Source organism: Papio anubis, chromosome 3 (assembly GCF_008728515.1).
Source record: "Papio anubis isolate 15944 chromosome 3, Panubis1.0, whole genome shotgun sequence".
Lineage (NCBI taxonomy): Eukaryota > Metazoa > Chordata > Mammalia > Primates > Cercopithecidae > Papio > Papio anubis.
In genome coordinates, this window is record NC_044978.1 from 36,078,363 (window position 1) to 36,100,574 (window position 22,212).

At 40.8% G+C, this 22,212-nt stretch overlaps 1 protein-coding gene across 11 annotated transcripts in view; it reads right to left on the reverse strand.

The window, feature by feature from the left end:
- Window positions 1–22,212, reverse strand: part of TRIM2 (tripartite motif containing 2) — a 186,050-nt gene that overhangs the window by 34,870 nt on the left and 128,968 nt on the right. For all 11 annotated transcript variants that reach the window (XR_001902954.2, XM_031664217.1, XM_003899275.4 and 8 more), the window contains 3 exons: window positions 10,923–11,074; window positions 9,564–9,744; window positions 8,008–8,731 (listed from right to left, as the gene is read on the reverse strand). Coding sequence is in view for 10 of the 11 variants with exons in the window: in XM_031664217.1 (XP_031520077.1) it covers window positions 8,008–8,731; window positions 9,564–9,744; window positions 10,923–11,074 (1,057 nt within the window). In the remaining variant the exon portion in view is untranslated. The remainder of the gene's footprint in view (window positions 1–8,007; window positions 8,732–9,563; window positions 9,745–10,922; window positions 11,075–22,212) is intronic.

Consider the following 22,212-nt stretch of genomic DNA (forward strand, 5'->3'; position numbering starts at 1 on the left):
AAAAAGTTATCTCTAGGAACCTTCCTTAACTTCCTTCCACATGCCACACATGCCAGCCTACTCCCCCCACCATCCTGACTTCTGTGCCTTGATTTATACTGATGTCACTACATCTTTTACAAGTCTGTCCCCTTCTAAACTGTGGCCTCCTCTAGATCCGAGTAAGCATCTCATCATCTTTTATAAGGACGACCTAGCATAGAAGGTGCTCAGACAGCAGTCACATCCAACTAAGGGGCTGGATAATGAATGGGCAAATATGAAAATCTCAGTTGAAATTACCCCAAAAAATATAAAGGTATTGCCCAGAAAATGATGACTGTCATGAATCTATAAAATTAATACATGTATTTAGGGTTGTTGTATAAACACCAATACATGTTTTATGAAAACAATGTATCTTTAAGCATAAAATCAGTGCTACAAAAAGCTTAGTATGTATATTACCGGGTAAAAAGCGGAATCACAGTTGCCATCTCACATGTGTATGTGATTAGCTTTGAATGATTTCTGGATTATATGTGGCAGGCTTCAACACATGCACAAAATGATTATTCAATTCATAAATGTTCTATTATCACATACCTAACAGCACAAAGGCACAATTGTAGAACAAAGTTGAACTCTTTTTTTTTTGAGATGGAGTCTCGCTCTGTCACCCAGGCTAGAGTACACTGGCAAGATCTCAGCTCACTGCCATCTCCACCTCCTGGGTTCCAGCAATTCTTCTGCTTCAGTCTCCCAGGCAGCTGGGATTACAGGTACATGCCACCATGCCTGCCTGATTTTTATATATATATTTTTTACTAGAGATGGGGCTTCACCATGTTGGCCAAGCTGGTCTCAAACTGCTGACCTCAGGTGGTCCGCCCGCCACAGCCTCCCAAAGTGCTAGGATTACAGGCATGAGCCACCACGTCCAGCCAAAAGTTGAACTGTTTTAATTATAACATAAACTCTACTGATTTGTAGTCAAAGGTACGAATGTTGAAAAGCCAAGTTCTTAGGCCAGTGCTGTTTGATATTGCCTAGCATAGTCCCATGCGTGTGAATATGTATGAATGATTACCCCTGCAGCTAAATGCATTGTCACCTGATCTGTGTGTTCCTGGGCCTCCAAACCAGAGCCTGACAGTGGTGAGAGGGAAGTTAAATCATAAGGTAGTTTACAACTTATCCTATTCAAATCAGCAAAGTACTTATGCAAAGCATTCTTCTGGGTACTTTTTGGGAATTATATGTGACTAAAGACACCATTCTTGACCTCAAGGAATTTACCATCTTGGGTAATAAGACCCAGGCACAAGTAATAATAATCAAAGTGGATTCTGAAAGAGAAAGTGGTTTTTGAGGCAAGGATAAAATTAGGAAAAGAATTCATGGACAAAGGTGTGTGACAGCACAGAGGGCATTCAAGCAGCCTGCACTGCTGATTTGTCCAACCTCATTACTTTTCATTCCTTTGAACTTTTTCACCCGATATGGGATGTGTCTTCGAAATAACAATCACGTCCTCTCCTCTTCACCTTTCTGTACCTCTTCACACTGGTCCCTTTGCCTGGGACACCAATTCTGCCTGCCAACCTGGGTAAATCCTACCCATCATTAAAGGCCCGGTTTAAATTCCTTCCCATTTCTACAGCTTACCATCACCTATCTCATGCTGTTAGTTGCTCATGCATCTATCATCCCAAACTGTCAGCTGAAGAGGGCGACAGAGATGTCATTTCTTTCATCTCTATATTCCCATCACCTAGAATAATGCCTGGCAGGCACTAGGTGCCCTAGAAATGTTTTTTGAGGTATATTATTGCATAGTGAGTGTTGTCTTTTGACTAGATACTGGATTTGAATGTAAAGTTAAAGAGGAATGCAAGAAAAAAAAAATCGACAACAACAATGTAGGAATGAATTTAACCAAGGAGGTAAAGGATCTGTACACAGAAAACTATAAGACATTGATGAAAAAAATTGAAGACAACCCAAATAAATAAAAAGATGGCTCATATTCATAGATTGGAAGAATATTAACAAAATGCCCATACCCTCAAGTGATCTAAAATGCAACTGCTATCAAAATATCAATGACATTTTTCACAGAAATAGAAAAAGCAATCCTAAAATTCATATGGAACCACAAAAACTCCCAAATAGCCAAAGCAATGTTGAGCCAAAAGAACGAAGCTGGAGGCATCATACCATCTTATTTCAAAATCGACTTCAAAGCTATAGTAATCAAAACAGCATGGTACTGGCATAAAAACATAGACCATTGGTACAGAATAGACAGCTCAGAAATAAATCCACACATTTACAGTTGATTTGCAACAAAGATGCCAAGAGCACACAATGAGGAAAGATCAGTCTCTTCAATAAATGGTGCTAGGAAAACTGGATATCTACATGCAGAAGAATGAAATCAGACTTTCATCTCACACCATATACAAAAATCAACTCAAACTGGATTAGAGACTTAAACATAACACCTGAAACTGTAAAACCACTAGCAGAAAACATAGGGAAAAACTCCATGATACTGTTCTGGGCAATGATTTTTTGAATATGAATGCAAAAGCACAGGCAACAAAAGCAAAAATGGACACATAGAATTACATCAAACTAAAGAGCTGTACAGCAAAGGATCACCAGAGTGAAGAGACAACCTACAGAATGGGAGAATATTACATCTTGATAAGAGGTTAATATCCAAAATACACAAGGAATTCAAACAACTCAATAGAAAGAAAAAAAATAGCCTGATTTTAAAATAGGCAAAGGTTGGCTGGGTGTGGTGGTGCCTGCCTATAGTTCCAGCTACTCCAGAGGTTGAGATGGGAGAACTGCTTGAGCCCATTGAGCCCAGAGTTTGAATTCAGCCTGGGCAACAAGGTGAGACCCCATGTCTATTTTTTTTTTTTTTTTGAGACAGAGTCTTGCTCTGTCACTTAGGCTGGAATGCAGTGGCGTGATCTTGGCTAACTGCAACCTCTGCCTCCTGGGTTCAAGCGATTCTCCTGCCTCAGCCTCCCGAGTAGCTGGGACTACAGGCGTTTGCCACCACACCTGGCTAATTTTTGTATTTTCAGTAGAGATGAGGTTTCATATGTTGGCTAGGCTGGCCTTGAATTCCTGCCCTCAGGTGATCCACTCACCTTGACCTCCCAAGGTGCTGGGATTACAGGCATCAGCCACTGAGGCCGGCCTCCATGTCTATTTTTAAAATACAAATAAAATTTAAAAAAAAAAAAAAAAACCCGGCAAAGAACCTGAATAGATATTTATCAAAAGAAGACATACAAATGGCCAACCAGTATATCAAAAATGTAATCTCAGCACTTTGGGAGGCCAAGGTAGGTGGATCACAAGGTCAAGAGATCGAGACCATCCTGGCCAACATGGTGAAACCCTGTCTCTACTAAAACTACAAAAATTAGCTGGGCGTGGTGGTACACGCCTGTAGTCCCAGCTACTTGGGAAGCTAAGGCAGGAGAATCACTTGAACCTGGGAGGCAGCGGTTACAGCGAGCTGAGATCATGCCACTGCACTCCAGCCTGGCAACAGAGAATCCATCTCAAAAAAAAAAAAAAAAAAAAAAGTTGAACATCATTAATCATTAGGAATATGCAAATTAAAACCACAATGAGATAATACCTCATACCTGTTAGAATGGCTATTACCAAAAACACAAAAGAAAAAATTAGTCAGGTATAGTGGCACATGCCTGTGGTCCCAGCTACTTGGGGGGCTTTAGTGGGAGGATCTGGAGGTTGAGGCGGCAGTGAGCCATGATCTCACCATTGTACTCCAGTCTGGGGAAACAGAGCGAGACTCTGTCTCAAAAAACAGATAAAAGATATCAAGTGTTGGCAGAGATGTGGAGACAGTGGACCCTGGCACAGGTTGGTGGGAATGTAAATTAGTACAGCCATTATGGAAAACAGTATGGAAGTTCTTAAAAAAATTAAAAATACAACTATCATATGAACCAGCAATCCCAGTACTGGGTATATATCTGTTAGAAACAAATTTTTGGTGCCTCAAAGAAATAGCACTCGAACATAAATTTAATTTTCTCAGCAAGGCAATTTTTACTTCTATAGAAGGGTGTGACTTGCAAATGGAGTAATGGTGAGAGCACACCTGGACAAGGGAGGGGAAGGAGTTCTTATCCCTGATGCAGGTAGCCCCTACTGTTGTGTCATTCCCCTATTGGCTAGGGTTGGACCACACAGTCTAAGCTAATTCCGATTGGCTATTTTAAAGAGAGTAGGGGTATGAGCCAGAGTGGTGGGGTGAGTATTTTGGTGGGAAGGACAGTTAGGAACAGGTAACTAAAGGTGACTTAGGTCAGAGCAGGTGACAGAGGTGACTCAGGTCAAAGCAGGTGATCAGGATGAGTCAGGATGGAGAAGGTGACCAGGGGAACAGATGTGAACTACCAATTAAAACTGATGGAAAAGGTTGTTTCTGAAACTACGAGGAAGTTAACTTTAAAATGGAGGACAAAGAACTGAACATACTGACATACTGATTCTTTGAAGAGAAATCTAGAACTCACTGTATCTAAAATATCTAAAGAAAACAAAGTCAGGATGTCAAAGAGATATCTGCACCCCCATGTTTCACTGCAGCACTGTTCACAATAGACAAGATATGGAATCAGCTTAAGTGTCCATCAACAAATGAATAAAGAAAATGTGGTGTATATATATACAATGGAATACTATTCAGCTTCAAAAAGAGGAAATCCTGTCATTTGTGACAACATGGGTGAACCTGGAGGACATTATGCCAGGCACAGAAAGACAAATAATACATGATCTCACTTATATGAAGAATCTAAAATTGTTGAATTCATAGCAACAGACAGTAAAATGGTAGATACCAGAGGCTGGGAAGGGTGGGGGTAAAAGGACGGGAGAGATGTTGATCAAAAGACAGAAAAATTTAGTTTAAAAAGAGGCATAAGTTCAAGAGAACTATTGTAAATCATGGTGACTGTAGTTAATATATTATGGCCAGGATGGTGGCTCACGCCGGTAATCCCAGAACTTTGGGAGGCTGAGATGGGCAGATTGTTTGAGCCCAGGAGTTTGAGACCAGCCTGGGTAACATGGTGAGACCCAATCCCTACAAAAAAACAAAAACAAATATTAGCTGGGCTTGGTGACATGCAACTGTGGTCCCTGCTACTTGGGAGGCTGAGGTGGGAGGATCACCTGAGCCCAGAAGGTAGAGGCTACAATGAGCCATGATCATCATGCTACTGTACTCCAGTCTGGCCAACAGAGCAAGGCCTGTTTCAATAACAAGAAAAAAAAATTATATACACTTGAAAGCTGCTGAAAGAGTGGATTGTAAGTGTTCTCTCTAGAAAAAAATGATAAATATGTGAGGTAATGCATATGTTAGCCTGATTTAGCCATTCAATAAGGTATACATATATCAAAACATCATGTTGTACACCATGAATATATACACATTTGGAGATTAGGTCTTTGAAGGGGTGATTAAATTAAAATGAGGCTGTTAAAGTGGGGCCCTAATCCAATATGATTGGTGTTCTTATAGTAAGAGGAAGAGACAGTAGGGGCCGAGCCACAAAGGGATGACTATGTGAGGACAAAGAGGCAGGAAGGTGGCCATCTGCAAGGACAGAGGCCTCAGAGGAAACCCACTCTCCCAGCACCGGGATTTTAGACTTCTAACTCTAAAACAGTTCCAGTTTTTCAGAACCGTGAGAAAATAAATGTGTGGCATTTAAGCCACCCAGACTGTGGAATTTTGTTATGGTAGCTTTAGCAAACTAAGACAGCGTCTTTACTTCATTGATAAAGTCAGACATCGTGCTGCATGCCAGGCACTGTTCTAAGTTCTTTACGAATGTTTACACATTTAAACACCTTTCCATCAGTGCCAATACATCACTATGGCTGCATTTCTCAATGGGTAGAAGGGGAGAAGATATACCCCCTTGTCCCTGGGGTGGGAGCTGGTGACTCAAAACCAATATAGTTTGAGCACAGGAAACCCCCGAAAGACATGTCTCTTTCCTCAAGTGGGTATCAGAGATGATGATGATGATGACGATGAAAAACAAGAGTAAAATCTTAGCTACCATTAATTGAGCTCTTTCCCTACACAGGCACATGCCAGGCGTATTACAAGAATTCTCTCATTTCACCCTCAACAGCAACCTTAAGATTTATATAATATTTCATTCCCTTTGCTTTACAGAGGAGAAAACACTGTTCAAAAAGGGTAAGCCAGTTGCCCAGCTGGTGAGAAGAATCAAGATTCCGACCCAGATCTGCCCAATTCCAGTTCTGAGTCTTTCACTGCACATGGCCTAGGGGAGTAGACTGGGGTCACTTGGCGGGAGGTGTGGTGGGTGGAGGTTTATATGAGAAAATGAATTTCTTTGTAATGCAAGAGATCAGTGGGGAGCCAGCAAGTTTTTTGAAATGAAAAGGTAGTAGGGATAATCTAAAAGCCTTATCAATTATACATGCAAAAACAGTAGCTCTCATTCATTTAGCTCCTCCTACATGTCAAGCATTCAGCTTGGAACTTAGAATAGTTCTAATAAGCAAATCTTTTTGCATTTTCATTTCATGGACATAGAAGTTGAAGTTCAGGGAAGCTGAAAGATTTGTCCAAGGCTCAAGTAAGCAGTTGAACCGGAGTGGCAGACCTGGGCGCCTCCCAGTCCTGCATCCACCCAAGCTTGTCCACTCTGCTCTGGTGGAGAATCAACAACCCCTGTACCCATATTGCACATCTGGCTGTGAATGTATGAGGGCTTCCATGCTCTGAACAGACAAGTTACATATCATATCATGGTCTTTACCAAGATTCAGCCTGAAGCATTAACAGTGAGCAGCTCTGCCCAAGAATGTTCCACAGAGCCTTCATCTCCCAAGATGTTTCCCATGGAAAAAGTTCTAGGGTTGGAAGTTTGGATGTGCTGCCTGTTATCTACCCTTCTCCTGCCTAAGAGACTTACAATGCACATCAGCAGATTCTAAAGGTTTTAAGAAGTTCTGAAATTTAAAAAAGTCAGCTTCCTTCATTTAGCCTAAGGTTTCCCCAATTTATTTGAACCACAGAATTGTTTTTCTGTGTGTGCCAGCTAACATACAGTGCAGCACCCTTTCAGAGATACTGCATTATTAGATGAAAGAGGGAGGAAGAGAAGTCTGCTGGAGCTACTTTTTGAAGCTAACTAAAACGCAGACTCTTCTCCCCTTAAGAATTATCAAGCCCTTTGTTGTTTACATTTAGTTGCTTTCTACTGAGAACACAGACAGTTTAAAAAGACAAGAGACCACAAATCAGAGAAGGGAAGGGCTATTTGCATTCCCAACTCTCTTGGCTCATCCTGTACCTTCTTGCTTCCACCCCAACTCCGCCCCAACCCCATTCTTTCTCCAAGTTTCCACCCCTCCTCCTCTCCTTCGGGCTGCTCTCCAGCTACACACAGCTAGAGGTGGTTGCAACTTGCAATGCACACATCCCCTCCCTCCTGCAATGCAGAAGCAGTGACAGGGAGGCATCAGATGCTCTGCCCAGCGTACAGCCTCAGCTCTGGCACAAGAAGACACTCCTAGGGAAGAGGGGCATTGTGGTGGAGGTGGGGGGAGGATTGACAATTTTTCCTTTAAGATTTTCAGATTACGGGTGCTACGATTTTTCTATTTCTCTTTTTGCTTATTTTCGGCTTGTAATTTCCTACAATGAATATGCAGCACTTGTGTTTTCAGGAGGAGGAAGAACAGAAAGGAGCAAGTAGGGAGGAGACTAGAGGCGGAAGAGAAGGAAATATCATCTCTGGAGGAGACTGCATAAGCTCGACTAACAAAAGATATGAAATTTTACAGCAGTACATCTCCCAACACCTGCAGGTAGAGTTCCTGGCTGCAGTGTTGCTATTTGCAATGACACGTGCCCAGTTACCCCTTAACCAGTGCCAGCTCAGGCATCAGGCACAGAAGCCCTCTCCTTACCCACTCGAAAGATCAAATCGTCTTCGATGGGATTCTCTTTTCGTTTTCCAGTGCTGTACATGCTTGCGGGTCTTTTCACAGCTTTCTGCTTGACGTGGCCGCTCCCTGGGGACTTAACGCGCCTCTTCACGCCTTCGGTGGTGGGAGACACGTCAGCGGATCGGATCACTTTCAGCTTAAACGGGCTGCCTCGGATGTGCTGGTCATAGAGTCTCAGAGACAGGGTAAAGTCCCCTTCCTTCTGGACAGTGTACAAAAACTCATAGGTGCCGTTCTTGTTGTCCAGGATCTCCCCGTCTGCCACGCTCCCGTCCGGGGTGCTCAGTTCGGCGGTGAGGTAGGCGTTGCCGGTTTTGCACAGCTCACCGTCTTTGTCCTTGGTGGTGATGGTGACGGACATGGGCTGCCCGATGATGGTCTGCCGCAGCCCCTCGCCCGTGGCCACCGTCTCTGAGGCGACGGCGTTGGTGGTTAAGATCGTCCCGAGGTTGTGGATGGATTTCTTCAGCCCCTCGGTTTCCACGATGAAATCCAGCTGGTCGTTTTCCCGCGGATGCAAGGGGAAGTCCTGGTCGGCCAGCTCGTTCAGCTTCTCGCTCATCTGCTTCTTCACCAGCAGGACCTCGGTCTCCGTGCCATGGTTGAGGGCCTGCGCTGTGAAGTTGCTGCAGCTCTTAATGCTCTCCTGCCCCTGGAGCAGAGTATCCAGCTGCGACTGGAGGACCTGCGGGAAAACCGGAGGCCTGGTGAGCTGTCCCACAGGGCGGGGCCCAGCCCGGGGCAGTGCCCTCCCCCGGCGAGGAGGAGGCTCTACACCTGCCCACGCAGGTGGTTCTGAGCAAGTGGTGTTTGTCAACCCAGGGAACCCAGTGCTAATGCAAAGTCCTAAATTGTATTCCCAGTACCTTCTCGAAGTTTCCCTTCCGCCTTGCCCTCTCTTCCACACATGTATTTCTTGGCTCATGTGTTTTGGAGAGGGGAAAACAGAAAGGTCACTACCAAGAGCACAGCAAACTAATTGCTATGCCTGACATCTGAAATATTCATTATTCGGTATCTTTCCCCAGTGTCCAAAGCTGCCCCATCACCACCTAAAGGAACAGGAAGGAAACAAATGAAAACTCTCCACACCTGAACATCAGAGGTTTTTCATCCCTGTTTTGTGAACAGATATGCAGAGTTAAACAAAGGCTGCAGTCAGGGTTCATTTTGAAGCTGACTAACAGGTTGGTGTGGGTGAGAGAGCAATTAAGAAACTATTTCACGTTATAACTGAGGAATGAAAACAATCCAGTTTAACTCTAAATCCTGAAAGCATTATATTATAGTCAACCGTGCCTCTTGTCAAATTATAAACTAGTACTTAAAGTCACAGAGTCATCAAATTTTGCTGAAAATAGGGAAAAAAAAATAGCTGGATATTACATTCAGTGAAAACTATAGTTTACTATACAATGATGACACTTAAGGACCCCTTGTTGCTATTAGGAAACAATAAGCTAGTGCCCTTGGATATCGTGTCTCTTCTAGGACATCTGTAATGATTCTGGTCTTACTTTGTGTTTGAGGCCATAGTTGACCTCCAGTTCCATAAGCAGCACACTCTTGCGCACATTTAAAGTCTTCTGGAGCTCATCAAAGGTGGAATGAATGTCATCCACAATGCTGGCCTTCTGGTTGGTTAACTGATGAATGATTTCCGAGATGAACTGAAGAGCAGAATCTATTTCTGGGAGCCTGGTGGACAGTCGTTAAAGGTCGTTATTTAACCTCAACCCAGAAATATTCCAAAATCTATCTAAACACTACATTTTTGTTTAAAAAAGTTTCTATGCCTTTCATCATCTTTAAAAAACAATAACCAGAGAACAGAATAAGATATGACATAATTACTGCCTCAGAGAGAAGAGACTTTGTCTCTTTAGAGACAATCAAAATTGTCGATTTCAATCTACCATCAATTGTCCAATTTTGATAATTAATTAAGGGTATAAAGACTTGAAGTTCTCTGAAAAGCCATTCTGGCCAGATTAATTCTTTGTTGCAGGGGCTGTCTGGTGCATTGTAGGATGTTTAACAGCATCCTGTTCTCTACCAGATGCCAATAGCTCTCCCTGCCCTGCCTCCCATTCCCCAACTGCCTGCCAAAACACACAGTTGTGACACGAAAAATTCTCCAGGCATTGCTGAATGGCCGAGAACCACTATTCTAGGTAGTTGTATCTTTTCCCCTAGCCACATAAAACACTTATCCATACTCAGTTTCTTGAGAACTTCTCGTAAGTTTCCAAGTTCTTTGAATTACTATAGAGCAACCACACTTTTCTCACTGCAGCTATCAGTAGAGAGATTTATTTTGTCTGTTTTTCTGCTGGTTTCTCATTTCCTCTCTTTGGTCTTTCTCATGCACCACTCAGCTACTCTGTTCCTTCATTTCTGTGCCAAAGAAGGAACTTGGAAGCAGGAAAACAAGGAAAATTAGCAATCATTGCTCAAGACCATTTTGCAGAGCTCAGATAGAAAGGAGCCAATCACAGCCAACAAAATGGCCTGTATGTGTGTCAGGAACAGCAGATAAGGAAGGCTCCTCAGAGAGCCTGGTTTCAGCGATGAATTTCAGAACTCTCCTGAGAGCACGTTCTTTGAGTGTACTTTAATTCATGTAATCATACTTAGGCACTAAAACAAAAATGCCACTCATAACATAAGGAGGTTGGAGTTCTACCAACAGGCAGAAGACAACCTTCCACACTCATTAGTTTATGACAACAAATCCATGATAAAAGAACTTATTTACCCACAAAGCCTGATATCTCAAGGGAAATATGAACCTACTGCTGTACTTAGACAAGAGGCCATGAGGCCAGGCCCCAAGTACAGGCAGCCAGTTGGGGGTTTGGGGAGGGGTCCCCCACCTTTTGTTGACAGCATCCAACTGGACCTGGAGCGAGGCCTTGTGCTGTTCCACCACATCCTTGAGCGGAACTGTGGGGTGCTCTGCGTGCTCCCCCTCCGTGCACTCCCGACACATGGCAGTCTCACAGGACTGGCAGTAAAATTCCATCACCTGTGGATGACACAAGAAAAGTTCCTGGTTCTGGGCCACGGGTTGAGGGCTTACTCTACACTAAGCACTTGCCTTGCAGTCTCTCATAATTAAATGAGAGCCACCCCAGAATGTCAGCATTATTAAGTCCAGCTTCACAGGATAAAAGGAAGGATACATTTTTACGTGACAGGTCTCAGAAGTGGAGCTGACTTCTTAGCTCCTTCTATAACCATAAAACCAGCTTTTGGGTATCCACTCCCCTAAGGCAGAACAGTATAGGGCTGTGGCGCTCAAACATTTTGATCTCAGGACCCCATTATAATCTTTAAAAATTATTGAGGACTCCAAAAGAGCTTTTGTGTATGTGGGTTCTATTTATAGATATTTCTTATATTAAAAATTGAAACTAGGCTGGGTGCAGTGGCTTATGCCTATAATCCCAGCACTTTGGGAGGCCAAGGCTGGAGGATTACTTGAGGCCAGGAGTTTGAGAACAGCCTGGGAAACATAGCGAGACTCTGTCTCTACAAAAAATTTAAAAATTAGTATTTAATCAAATTTTAAAAAATTAGAACTGATAAAAATGTTAAAGTATTTAATTTATTAAAAGCAGTAATAAGCCCATTAAATGTTAATGTGAATAATGTAATTTATGAAAATAAATATATTGTGAAAAACAAAAAAATGTTGTGGAAAGAATGGCATTGTTTCGCATTTTTGTAAATATCTGCAGCGTCTGGCTTAACAGAAGATAGCTGGAGATTTGTATCCGCTTCTGCATTGAGTTCGTTGTGATAGCATACATCACATAGCCTGTGGAAAATTCCACTGTACAGTCTTGAGAGAATGAGAGTGAAAAAAGCAAATCATGTCTTCATATGATTATGAATATAGCATTGACCTTGAAGACTGCTTGAAAACGTCTTGGGACCCACAAGCGTTCCTGGACTACACTTTGAGAACTGCTACTATTTGGCTAAGAGACTTATCCAAATAAGAATTCAGGTTTGATCTGTTTGCCTCCTGGCTTCACCACTTATTTAGCTGAATGACCTTGGACAAATTTTCAGCCTCACTGTGTCTCAATTTCTGCCTCTGTCAAATGGAGACAATAATAGTAACTACTTCACAGGGCTACTATGAAGAATAAGTAGGTTAGTATGCACGAAGAATTCAGATGGCACCTGGCTTTGGTACATCATAAGTTCTTAATATGTTGTAGCTGCTGTGGGGATGATGATGATGATGATGATGACATTATCTGCTTACCTGAAAATAAAAAAATCTTACCCTGACAATGATGAACTGTCAGTAAAAATATAATATAAAGCCAGAAAGTTAGCTTCCTTGTAGAGGTATTACCCTGTTTTCTCAACTGGAAATAATGTCTTCTAGTTTTCAATTCCCAAAGCACTTTCAGGAGAAACTTTTTCTTGACGTATAACACAACATAGAAAAGGGCATAAATCTTAATGCAGCTTGATGGATTTTCACAAAGTGAAGGCAGTCACCAAATTCCTTTTATTTATACCCAATTTATGAAATATAAGATTTTAAATTCCTAAGCCCAGGAACTCTCCCACCCAGAGCCTAGATAATACCATACATTTAGTAGGTATTCAATAACACTGCTGAATGAGTGAATGAGAGGAGGCTCTTAGCCATGATTCGGGTGGCATTTGTAAGACCAACCAAGGGGCACCTCCTTCCTCATTAAGACTCACTATGTTCCATAGTGCTTTCTGGAGAAGATTCTCCTAGGAATAAAGCACTTGGCTTGCTCATACTACATGTGTTTTGGAAAAAATCTTTTCTGGTGAACCAAATTCAGATAAAAGTCCTTCAAACCATGTCCAAGATAATTTTAAATTTCATATTTATCACAGTTTCAAGTAGGTACATAGTAAGTAAGAGGTTTAGAAAGATACTTTTGTTTTGTCACATAAAGATGTAATTTCATGTACTTTGCTCCTCTGCAGGCCTTTTAGGAATAGGCTTGAAACATCAATTGGAAGTTTCTTTTATGCATTCTCTGCTCAAAGTTTCTTTTATGCATTTCTCAGCTGGGTGCCATGGCTCACACCTGTAATCCCAGCACTTTGGAAGGCCAAGGTGGGAGGATCACTTGAGGCCAGGAGTTCGAGACCAGCCGGGGCACCACAGCAAAGCTCTGTCTCTACAAAAAAAATTTTAAAAATTAACTGGACGTGGTGGCACATGCCTGTAGTCCTAGCTACTTGGGAGGCTGAGGTGGGAGGATTGTTTGAGCTTGGGAGTTCGAGGTTGCAGTGAGCTATGATTGTGCCACTGTACTCCAACCTGGGTATCGGAGAGAGACCCTATTTCAAAAAGGAAAAAAGTATTTACACTTCTCATTAAAATATGTTTTAATAGGGAGGGGGGAGGGGGGAGGAATTGCATTGGGAGTTATACCTGATGTAAATGACGAGTTGATGGGTGCAGCAGACCAACATGGCACAAGTATACATATGTAACAAACCTGCACGTTATGCACATGTACCCTACAACTTAAAGTATAATAATAATAAATAAATTTAAAAAAAAATATGTTTTAATAAACAAACTCAAATGAAAATTCAAATATCCCACAGAAAGACTATAATACTGGTCATTTGCACCTTATTTTGGTCCAAGTCTGATACAATCCAGCAGAAAGCACAGCTTATAGAAGCTGTTCAATAATTATTTGCTGAGGGACCATATGAGCTAAGGGGTACTTCCAAGGGATTTCCCCAGTGAGGGAAGACTATACTTTGGGTTGCATTTGGATATTTTACCATATTGCTTGCCTTCATGTGTTCAGGAAACAGAATGATCTAAAACTATATGCAGTGTCAGCAAATGCTTGGTAACAATATATAAGCCCCATATCATAAATATTTTACTTGTTATTAGAAAAAAACTCTTAATCCAAGAGGTTTCCTGTTTTTCTGGCAGAGGTTTTCTGTTCCCTCCCGGCAGAAGGCAGGATAATTGAGCATTCCCCACTAAATTCTGAGATTTCCTTTGGAAAAATTTCATCCCCTGGGGTTTGTGAAACATAATTCCGATGAAGGCTGAGCTTTTTTATTACTTCATGGCTTCAGCCAAAGGTGGTTTACTTTTACCAGACGTTTTATTTCTAGATTATGTACAACTAGATTAGCATTTACTAATATTTCATCTTCATGGTCAGTGCTCTGGAGGTCTCTTTAAAGCAGGTTGTCACTGCCAGTCATATGTACCAGAGGACAGACCAAAAATGGAATGTGAAAAGACTTCTTCCCTCAGGTTATTTAGGGTGTTGGGGCGAATATAAGTATATGAACTGAGGGAATAGGCCACATTAACAGTGCTTAGTCAATCCAATGGCACTCTTTCCAAACTAATCTAGTCTGGGACTGAGTTCCCACATCTTCACTGGAAGAAGGGAGCATGGCCTCATGTCTGGAATGGGTCTGGACCAAAGGCAAATTTTACTTGGGAATCAGTGTGCACATTGCATTTAGAAGTTGCAAATACTATACGATATTTTTTGCATTTTGTGGTCTGAGTTGAAGTTCCCCAGCAGTGTAAGAAGCGAGATGACAAAGAATACTCGTTGGAAGAGAGAAAAGGATACAAATAATATAGAGTGACTAAAAATGTAAAAATCCTCAAGATCAGAGTTCATCATGTATGACAAAAGATCAGCATCCATTACTATTATTTTCCTTCTTTTTAATTCATATTTTTAAGTGATTGCAGGGAAGTGATGTTACTGAAAACAGCAGCATAAGAAAATCTGTGTTATGTCACTGGTTGGTAGCTAATCTACTGGAACACACTTCATTAGCCACATATGACAAAAAATACAAACTTTACAAAATTAGTTCCATTAGATAATAAAAATGGGGAATGAAAAAATATAAAATAATTAGTTTAGAAAAGTCACCAAATAACAACAGCAAAAAACTGTAATAACCATCAACAAAAAACCCTAGGGAGAGGGGAGACTCTGATTCCCAGAGTCGCCACAATATACTACTTTAAATGTTCAGTTTCCATTGGAAAAAAGTGAAGTACACAAAAAAGGGCAAAGTTCACAAAGAGGAATAAAAGAAATTAATAGGCACTCTCCCTTAAGAAGCCCAGACTGGACTTACTTGACTTTAACTCTTTCATATATGCTCACAGAGCTAATGGAAACCATATATAAAGAACTATAAGAACAATGTCCCACTAAATGGAGGATATTAATAGATAGGAATTACTTTTTTAAAAGCCAAATAGAAATATTGTAGGGTTAAAAAATATAACTGTAATGAAAAATTCACTAGAAAAGTTCCACAGAAAATTCAAGCAGGAAGAAGAAGTTTAACTTGAAGATAGGGCTATTGAGATTATACAGTCTGTGAAGCAAAAAAAAAAAAAAGGGCGGGGGGAAGAAACAGTAACAAAACCTAAGAGACCCGTGGGACACCATCAAGTGTACCAAATATACCTAATGAGAGTCCCAGAGGAGAGGAAGAGAGAAAGGGAAAGAAACAATATTTGCAAAAGTAATGGCTGGAAACTTCCCAAATTTGATAAAAGACATAAATCTACACATCCAAAAAAAACTTAATAAAATCCAAACAGGAAAACTCAAAGAGATCCAAACCAAGAAACAGTATCACCAAAACATAAAAAGACAAAAACAAAGAGAGAATTTTGAAAGCAGCAAGGCAGAGGTGACTCATTTTATACAAGAAATACTCCATAAGCAGATTTTTTTTCTTTTTTCTGAGATGAGTCTCACTCTGTCACCCAGGCTGGAGTGCGGTGGCTCAATCTCGGTTCACTGCAACCTCTGGCTCCTGAGTTCAAGCGATTCTCCTGTCTCAGCCTCCTGAGTAGCTGGGATTACAGGTGCGCGCTACCATCCCCGGCTAATTTTTGTGTTTTTAGTAGAGACGAGATTTCACCATGTTGGCCAGGCTGGTCTCAAACTCCTGACCTCAGGTGATCTGCCTGCCTCAGCCTCCCAAAGTGCTGGGATTACAGGCGTGAGCCACCACGCCCAGCTGCAGATTATTTAATAGCAGATTTCTCATCAGCAACTATAGAGGCCAGAAATCAATGGGGCAACATATTCAAACTGCTGAAAAAAAATAAGCCTGACAACCAATACTTTTTTATCTGGCAAAACTATCCTTTAAACATGAAGGAAAAATTAACACATTGCCAGAAATACAAAAACTGAGTGTCTGTTGCTAGTATACCTTCCCTACAAGTCATGCCAAAGGGATTCCTGCAAGCTGACCTGATTTGATACACTACAAAGTAACGTGGGTCCACGTGAAAAAATAAGGAAAGCAGGTAAAGGTAACTACATAGATAAATATAAAGGTCAGTATTAATGCATTTTTGGTTTCTAACTCCTACATGACATAAAATAAAACTGCATAAAACCGCATAATCTATAATTACAAATTTATGTAGATGAGCATATAACATATAAATATAAGCTAGAAGAAGCAAGGATTTTACATACTATTGAAATTATGTTGGTATTAATTTGAATTAAATCGTTATAAGCTAAAATGTTAATTATAACCCTCAGGGCAAACAATAAAGAAAAATAAAAAATATGTATAGTAAAATAAATGAGAAGGGAATCAAAATGGTATACCAGAAAATATCTATTAAACATAAAAGAAGGCAATAATGGAGGAATAGAGGAACAAAAAGATATGCCATACAGAAAAAAAATAGTAAATGACAAAAGGAAAGAAAGCCTTTCTTTTCAGTAATTAACTAATTTAAATGGATTAAACTCTCCAATCGAAGGGCTGATACTGGCAGACTGGATTGAAAACATAATCCAACTATAGGCTCTCTATAAGAGATTAATTCTAGATCCAGAGACTCAAATAGGTTGAAAGTGACAAGATGGGCCAGATGTGGTGGCTCATGCCTGTAATCCCAGTACTTTGGGAGACAGAGGCAGGAGGATTGCTTGAGTCCAGGAGTTCAAGATCAGCTTGAGCAACATAGTGAGAGACCCTGTCTACTAAAAAAAAACACAAAAATTAGCTGAGCATAGTGGCATGTGCCTGTAGTCCTGGCTACTCAGGAGGCCGAGGCAAGAATATCAATTGAACCCAAGAGTATGAGGCTGCAGTGAGCTATGATCATGCCACTGTACTCCAGCCTGGGAAACAGAGCAAGTCCATCTCTTAAAAAAAAGAGAGAGAAAAAAAGGAAAAGAAAAAAAAGAAAGTGAAAGAATGAAAATAATATTTCATGCAAACTGTAACCAAAAGGGAGCTAGAGTGGCTATTCTAATATCAGACAAAATAGACTTAAGACAAAAGTTGGACAGTATATAATTGACAGAAAGGATATTATAAAATTGATAAAACTTTAGTTTGACCAGAGAGAGAGAGAGCGAGGTGGTGGGGGGCAGGGGGGTGCAGCAGGGGTGGTGTGGGAGAAGAGAGAGAGAAGACTCAAATTACAAAAATCAGGAAGGAAAGTGGTGGGGAAACTATTACTGACATCACAGAAATAAAAAGGATTATAACAGAATACTGTGGATAGTTTTATGCCAACACACTGAATAACTTAGACGAAATGGACAAATTCCTAAAAACACACAAACTACCAAAACTGACATGAAGAAATACAAAGTCTGAATAGACCTATAATATGTAAGGAGATTGAATCAATAATCAGGACACTTCCAATACAGAAAAGCCCAGGACCAGATGGTCTCACTGGTGAATTCAACCACATATTTTAAGAAGAACTAACACCAATCTTTCTTAAACTCTTTTAAAAAAAAAAAAGAAGAGGTTGAGGGGTAATACTTCCTAACTCATTCTCTTAGTCCAGTATTTCCCTGATACCAAAGCCAAAGATACCACAGGAAAATTACAGACCAATAACCCCTATAAATATGGATGAAAAAATTCTTAATAAAATGCTAGCAAACTGAATCCAGCTGTATATTAAAGAGATTATACATCATGAGCAGGTGGGATTTATCCCAGGAATGCAAGGGTGGCTCACCTAGACAAATTACTGTATGTAATACATCACATTAATAGAATGAGAGAAAAAAACTCATTATCATCTCAATTAATGTGGGAAAAGCATTTAACAAAATCCAACATCCTTTCATGCCAAACTAGAAATAGAAGGGAACTTCCTCCTCCTAATAAAGAGCATCTACAAAAAACCCACAGTTAACATCATACTTAACCAAGAACAAGAGGATATTCACTCTCATCACTTCTAGTCAACAATGTACTGAAGGTGCTGACCAGGGCATTTAGGCAAGAAAAAGAAATAAAATGCACCAAAATTGGAAAGGAAGAATTAAGAATTTCTCTATACAGAGATGACATGATCTTATATACAGAAAATCCTAAAGAATAAACACACACACACACACACACACATTCACACAATTAGAGCTAATAAATGAATTCAGCAAAGGTGCAGGATACAAGATTAACAAACAAAAATCAGTTGTATTTCTAAACACTAACAATGAATAATCCAAAAGTGAAATTAAGAAAACAATTCCAAGCTAGGCATGGTGGCTCATGCCTGTATTCCAGGACTTTGGGAGGTTGAGGCAGGAGGATTGCTTGCCCTGAGACCAGGCTGGCCAATATAGTGAGACCTGTCTCTGTTTAAAAACAAAAATCCATTTACAATGTTATCAAAAAGAGTATAACATAGTTGGAAATAAATTTAACCAAGGAAATGCAAGACTTGAATACCGAAAACTACTAAATAGCCAAAACAATCTTGAAAAAGAACAAAATTGGAGGACTCATAGTTACCAATTTTAAAATTGACTATAATGCTACAGTAATCAAAACAATGTAGTACTGGCATAAGAATAGGCATATAGATCAATGGAATAAAATGGAAAGTACAGAAAGAAGCCCATACATCTATGGTCAATTGATTCATGACAAGGGTGTCAACACAACTCAATGGGAAAAATAGCCTTTTCAACATATTATGCTGAGGTAACTGGAAATTCACATCTACAAGAATGAAATTAAACCCTTCCTTCAAACCATATACAAAAATGAACTCAAGATACATAAAAGGCCTAAATGTAAGCTAAAACTATAAAAATCTTAGAAGGAAACAGGGGTGAATCTTCATGACCTTGAATCACAATGGATTCTTAGCTATGACACCAAAAGCACAAGCAACAAAAGAAAAAATAGAGAAATCAGCTTTCGTTAAATTAAAAGTATTTCTGAATCAAAGGACACTAATAAGAAAGTAAAAAGAAACCCCACAAAATGGGAGAAAATATTTGCTAGTCATATCTGATAAGGGTATAATAATCCAGAATATATTAAAAATTCTACAACTCAACAACAAAAAGATAACCCAATTCAAAACTGGGCAAAGGACTTGAATAGACTTTCTCCAAAGAAGATATACAAATGGTCAATTAGCACATGAAAATATGATCAGCATTGTTAATCATTTGGCAAATGCAAATCAAAACCACAACAAGATACCACTGCATACTCACTAGAATCAAAAGTCAGGATCAAAAAGTCAAAAATAATAAGGGTTGGTAAAGATGCTGAGAAATTAGAACACTTATGCTTTGCTAGTGGAAATGTAAATTGGTGCAGCCACTGTGAAAACAATTGGTGGTTTCTGGCCAGGCATGGTGGCTCATGCCTACAATCCCAGCACTTTGGGAGGCCAAGGTCGGAAGATCACTTGAGACCAGGAATTCGAGACCAGCCTGGTCAACATGGCAGAAACCCCGTTTTTACTAAAAATACGGGCATGGTGGTGGGCACCTGTAATCCCAGCTACTCAGAAGGCTGAGGCAGGAGAATCACTTGAACCCAGGAGGCAGAGGTTGGAGTAAACCGAGATCATGTCACTGCACTCCAGCCTGGGCAACAGAGTGAGACTCTGTCTCAAAAAAAAACAAAAAACAAAAAACAAAACAAAAAAAACCAGGCCGGATGCAATGGCTTACGTCTGTAATCTCGACACTTCAGGAGGCCAAAGTAGGCAGATCACCTGAGGTCAGGAGTTTGAGACCTGCCTGGCCAACATGGTGAAACCCCATCTCTACTGAAAAAAAAAAAAAAATACAAGGCCGGGCGTGGTGGCTCACGCCTGTAATCCCAGCACTTTGGGAGGCGAGGTGGGCAGATCACAAGGTCAGGAGATCAAGACCATCCTGGCTAACACGGTGAAACCCCATCTCTAGTAAAAATACAAAAATTAGCCAGGCGTGGTGGTAGGCACCTGTAATCCCAGCTACTCGGGAGGCAGAGGCAGGAGAATGGCGTGAACCCAGGAGGCGGAGGTTGCAGTGAGCCAAGATCATGCCACTGCACTCCAGCCTGGGGGACAGAGCGAGACCCCGTCTCAAAAAAAAAAAAAAAAACTAGCTGGGCATGGTGGCATGCACCTGTAATCCCATCTACTCAGGAGGCTGAGGCAGGAGAATTGCTTGAACCCAGGAGGAGAGGCTGCAGTGAGCTGAGATCACACCACTGCACTCCAGCCTGGGTGGCAGAGCAAGTCTCTGTCTCAAAAAAAAAAAAAAATTCAAGACCATCCTGGCCAAGATGATGAAACCCCGTCTCTACTAAAAATATAAAAAATTCGCGGGATGTGGTGGCATGCACCTGTAGTCCCAGCTACTCGGGAAACTGAGGCAAGGGAACTGTTTGAACCTGGGAAGTGGAGGTTGCAGTGAGCCGAGATTCCACCACTGCACTCCAGCCTGGAAAAAGAGCAAGACTCTGTCTTAAAAAAAAAAAACAGTTGGTGGTTCCTTAAAAAGTTAAACATAGAATTACCATATGGTCCAGCAATTCCACTTTTAGGTAGATACCCAGGACAATTGAAAGCATATGTCTGCACAAAAACATGTACATGAATGTTCACAGCAGCATTATTCATAATAGCCAAAAAGTGGAAACAACTCAAATGTCTATCAACTGATGAATGGATTGATAAATTATGGTATATCTATAAATGGAATATTATTTAGCCATTAAAAAGAGTACTAAAATACTATAACATGGAAGAATTGAAAATATGCTAATTGATAGAAGCCAGACTTTAAAACTCACATATTGTATGATTCCATTTATATCAAATGTCCATAGGAGGCAAACCTAGAGACAGAATACAGGCTGATGGTTGCCAGGGATTAGTGGGAGGAGGGAATAGCAGGTGACTGCTTAATGGGCATGGAGTTTCTTTTTGGGATGATGAATATGTTCTATAATTTAGACAATGCTGATATTTGCTCACCTTTGTGACTATACTAAAAACCACATTAGTTGTACTTTTTTAAATGGTTGAGACCTGGTGCAGTGGCTCACTCCTATAATCCCAGCACTTTGGGAGGTCCAAGCAGGAGGATCCTTTGAGCCTAGGAGTTCGAGACCAGCCTGGGCAACATAGCAAAACCCTATCTCCTAAAAAAAAAAAAAGTTAGCTAGGTTCGTGGCATGCACCTTTAGTCCCACTTACTCAGGAGGCTGAAGTGGGAGGATCACTTGAGCCTAGGAGATTGAGGCTGCCATGAGCCATGGTCATGCCACTGCACTCCAGTCTGGGTGACAGAATAAGACTTTGTCTCTAAAACAAAAAACAAACAAACAAAAACAACAACAACAAAAAAAAAACAGGCCAGGCTCAGTGCCTCACACCTGTAATCCCAGCATTCTGGGAAGCTGAAGCAGGCAGATTGCTTGAGCCCAGGAATTTGAGACCAGTCTGGGTGACGGAGTGAGATTCTGTCTCAAAACAAAAACACAAACAAATAAAATGGATGAAATATTAAATTTTATGTGATATGAATTTTATTTTTTATCTTGTATTTATGTATTTATTTACTTTTGTAGAGACAGGGTCTCACTTTGTCACCCAGGCATGTCTCAAACTCCTGGCCTCAAGTGATCCTCCTGCCTTGGCCTCCCAAAGTGAGCCACCAAGCCCAGTCTGAATTTTACATCAGAAATGAACAAACAAAAATTGATCACAGCTTTGAAGAGACAGCAGCAGACCTGGGTTATTATTTCTAGTTCAATATCTTGTGTGTCTTGGGAAGCCAAGGCCCTGAAATGATTTTGAAGTATCAACAGCTAGTCATTCTCAAAGGCTTGTGCTTG